The sequence below is a fragment of the Quercus suber genome, unplaced genomic scaffold, assembly GCF_002906115.3.
Source record: "Quercus suber isolate HL8 unplaced genomic scaffold, Cork oak 2.0 scaffold_1443, whole genome shotgun sequence".
Taxonomy (NCBI): Eukaryota; Viridiplantae; Streptophyta; class Magnoliopsida; order Fagales; family Fagaceae; genus Quercus; species Quercus suber.
In genome coordinates this window covers 1-3,275 of record NW_027070817.1, presented here as the reverse complement: position 1 = coordinate 3,275, position 3,275 = coordinate 1, and the positions used below count along the sequence as shown (strand labels likewise).

Sequence of the window (3,275 nt, the reverse complement as noted above, 5' to 3'; positions counted from 1 at the left end):
CCCCTTCTAGCTTTCTGTGAGTTGTGGTAGTCAAGACAATACTGTTCAAGAGTCTTCTCCATATAAATGCAGTTAGAAAAGTAACTGTAGTGTATTAAATGTGGTGGTAACAGCTTTTTCTTAGGTACCTCCTAGCTTCTACTTTTTGGTACACTCGAGATGTACGTTCCTGTCACTAGAGTTTTCTAGAATGTCATTTTGATCAATGGGATCCATATCTGATCCGTGTTTAGCTTGTCCAAGAAGGTATTCCTACTCAGACCATCTTTCCAATCATATCATGTTCATGAAGGTCTAAACTTGCACCCCTATCTACTGTTTAATCCTCCTCGGATCACCCATGTTCTCAACCAAGGCTCAAGACCCAATATAATTTTTGGACCTTTCACCCTACAATATCCGTTAATACGATCCTAATAAAATTCCCAATATAATTTCTTAAATTTAGTAATAAAATTACAAGCTGAAACAGGGAAAAATTGGAAAGACAAAACAAAAACAACAGGCGGGTGTGCCGCGTATTTGGCTGTTTATCCAATGAGAAAGCAGTAATAATCTTTGATGAGTCACCATCCAGTTGGACCCGGCGATGACGTGGCAAGCTGTGAGGAATCGATCAAACTCAAAAGAATCTCTCTGAAAAAAAAAGAAAAAAAAAGAAAAAAAAAAAAGAAGCAGCAGCAGCTCTAGTTTGGTGAGTGAGAGTCTGATCCTTCATTATTCTCTTTGTCTTCTTCTTTTCGATAGTCTATAGTATACACTAATAACACTATAGCTATATTAGCCAGTGAATCACCTACCCTGATCTAAATTCTACATAACAATTATTATACTTTATCCAATACTATGCTCTCAATTCTCTGAATTCTCCCTAATGGCGATGGAGGAAGACAACGAGAGCTGCGGTAGTCGACCTGTGCAGTCACCGCAACGACAGTCTCGGCAGCAGAAGCAGAAGTTGGAGGTGTACAACGAGGTGCTCAGTCGAATCCGGGATTTGAATTGCGAAGAGGCTAATCTTCTCGGCTTCGATGATCAGCTATGGCTTCACTTCAATCGTTTTACTTCTCGGTCTCTCTCTCTCTTGCCCTAGCTTTTTGTTTTTTTTGTTTTTTGACTTTTTTGGACTTTTTTTTTGTTGTTTTGCTAATCGATTCGTTATGTAACTGTGAATTAAGATTCTAGCTATTCATTTATTAGCTATGGATTTCGTGTGTCTGTGAAAGAGAGAAAAGAATAGGAAATCAGATAGCCAAACAGTGTTTTTTTATTAATTAATTTTTTTACTTGATATATATATATAAATCAGTGAAACCTTTTCGGTTACTACAGTAATTGTTGTTGTTTGGACCTGTGAATTTACGTTGCTTAGTTTTATGTGTTTTAGTTTGTAAATTGAAAAGATTGCAAATGCATTGTGTCTTTGTGTCTCTCTAACGTGTTCGAGGTATATCTGATTGTTGCGGGTGTAGATATGCGTTGGATGTGAATGTGGATAGGGCAGAGGATGTGCTGACTCACAAGAGATTACTGCAATTGGCAGAAGATCCTGCTAATCGACCCGCATTTGATGTTCGCCTAGTTCATGTAAACATGTTTGCATTTACTAGACTGTCTTTTTTCGGCTTTTTTTTTTTTTTAATGAATAAACCGCAATGTGACTGGAAACATGACATTCATGATTCATAGGTGGTCTATCCTTAAAAACTTGATTGGTTTGGAGCAGATGATATATGCCCGATTGCTATTTTATGAATCTTTACTTTGATGCAGGTTTACCCTATTGCAAATGGCAATTCTGTTGATTCTGTTAATTTGGATTCTTCAATGAAAGAAGATGCACAAAGTTCTTTTCATAATGGAAGCAGACTGACGTATGACTCATTGCATATTTTTAGCTGTATAATTGTGTTCCCCAGTCTTGTTCTCCGCTCAATAATGCGTACATGATTTATTTTGGGTTGTTCTTCCTCATCTTTAAGTACTTGTTATCTAATTTGTGATGTTTATTAAATTATGTTGTCATATCTCTCTCACTATGCACGCGTGCGCGTGTGTGGGTGTGTAAATCCCCCAGGATCCATCCGCCACCTACCTTTGGTTCATCTCCCAACCCTGAAGCACCTGCCATTCAAGGCAATAAAGATAATGTTGAGGATGAGGACAGTGCCATAAGTGTGACACCATACTTGTCTCGGTAAGAAATGGATGATTTTGATACTATGTAGAGCAGTTAGTAATACAGTGTAGATGATGCAAAGTTGCTTCCACATCTCCCTTCTCCCCCCTTTTTCATCACGTTGTTAAGGAATTTAGTTAGTTAAATTATTGCTATTATTATTTTTTAACTTCTTAAACAAAATAACATTGTGATCTATTCAATTAAGCTCAAAATCTTACATGCACATGAAACATGACTTCTACTAATGCATGTGTGTGTGTGTGCACGTGCATGCATGTGTGTGTGTGTGGGCGTGCACGCGCACATGTAAGAGAGAGAGAGAATCACTGGCAACGAGATATACTCAAAATTCCATAGGATTTCTTTGTGAATTCCTTTGTTGAGAAGCATCAAAGTACAACTTTTTGTAGCTTACTGGTATCTCTTTTGTTATGAATGCAGGGGTGGTAAGGCTCTCTCTTGTGGCCAGTTGTTATTTGTAATATATTGTTCTCCATCATAAAAATTGGCTGTTAGAATTTTCTACTATTTTGTTGGATTTATTTTTATTTCACTTCTTTTGGAGTACTTACTTCTTGTATTCATAAGGCAATCTATTCTAGCTAAACAGTTTTATGCTACATACCATGAAGACAACTTTTTACAAATCAATTGATTTTAGTTTGTGTTTTTGTGTTCATTTCTACACAGTTTTAATCCACAGTTGTTAACCTCGTAGGCCTATGCACGAGATCACATTTTCAACAATTGACAAGCCCAAAACCCTAAACCAGGTACTTAATCCATGTGCATGGAATTTACCATCATGCGTTTTGTTATTATTGCTGGATGAAATGGTTGCATGGAATCCTCTCTCTCCACCAATTTACCAATAATGTTGATTACTATGCCAGTTAACATCATTACTTTCTGAGATTGGACTGAACATTATAGAAGCTCATGCTTTTTCCACCGGGGATGGATTCTCTCTGGATGTCTTTGTTGTTGATGGTTGGCCTCGTGAGGTATGGTCTTGTATTTGTGAGCATAACTAATCTGATTTACATGTGTCTTGGTGATCTGGTAAACATGATTAGTACCATATATCAGACAT

General features: G+C 37.2%; 1 protein-coding gene across 2 annotated transcripts; it reads left to right on the top strand.

Moving 5' to 3' along the window:
* Positions 1-673: 673 nt before the first annotated feature.
* LOC136065971 (serine/threonine-protein kinase STY17-like) lies at positions 674-3,241 on the top strand. Of its 2 annotated transcripts, XM_065769819.1 has the most exons (6): positions 674-1,071; positions 1,473-1,587; positions 1,774-1,874; positions 2,078-2,197; positions 2,901-2,955; positions 3,076-3,241. In XM_065769819.1, exons 1-6 carry the CDS (start codon positions 875-877, stop codon positions 3,214-3,216), a joined length of 729 nt encoding a protein of 242 aa, XP_065625891.1. In that variant the 5' UTR covers positions 674-874; the 3' UTR covers positions 3,217-3,241. The 2 variants fall into 2 exon arrangements, with proteins under 2 accessions (XP_065625891.1, XP_065625892.1); XM_065769820.1 differs by lacking the exon at positions 3,076-3,241 and having other exon boundaries at positions 2,873-2,955.
* Positions 3,242-3,275: the final 34 nt, after the last annotated feature.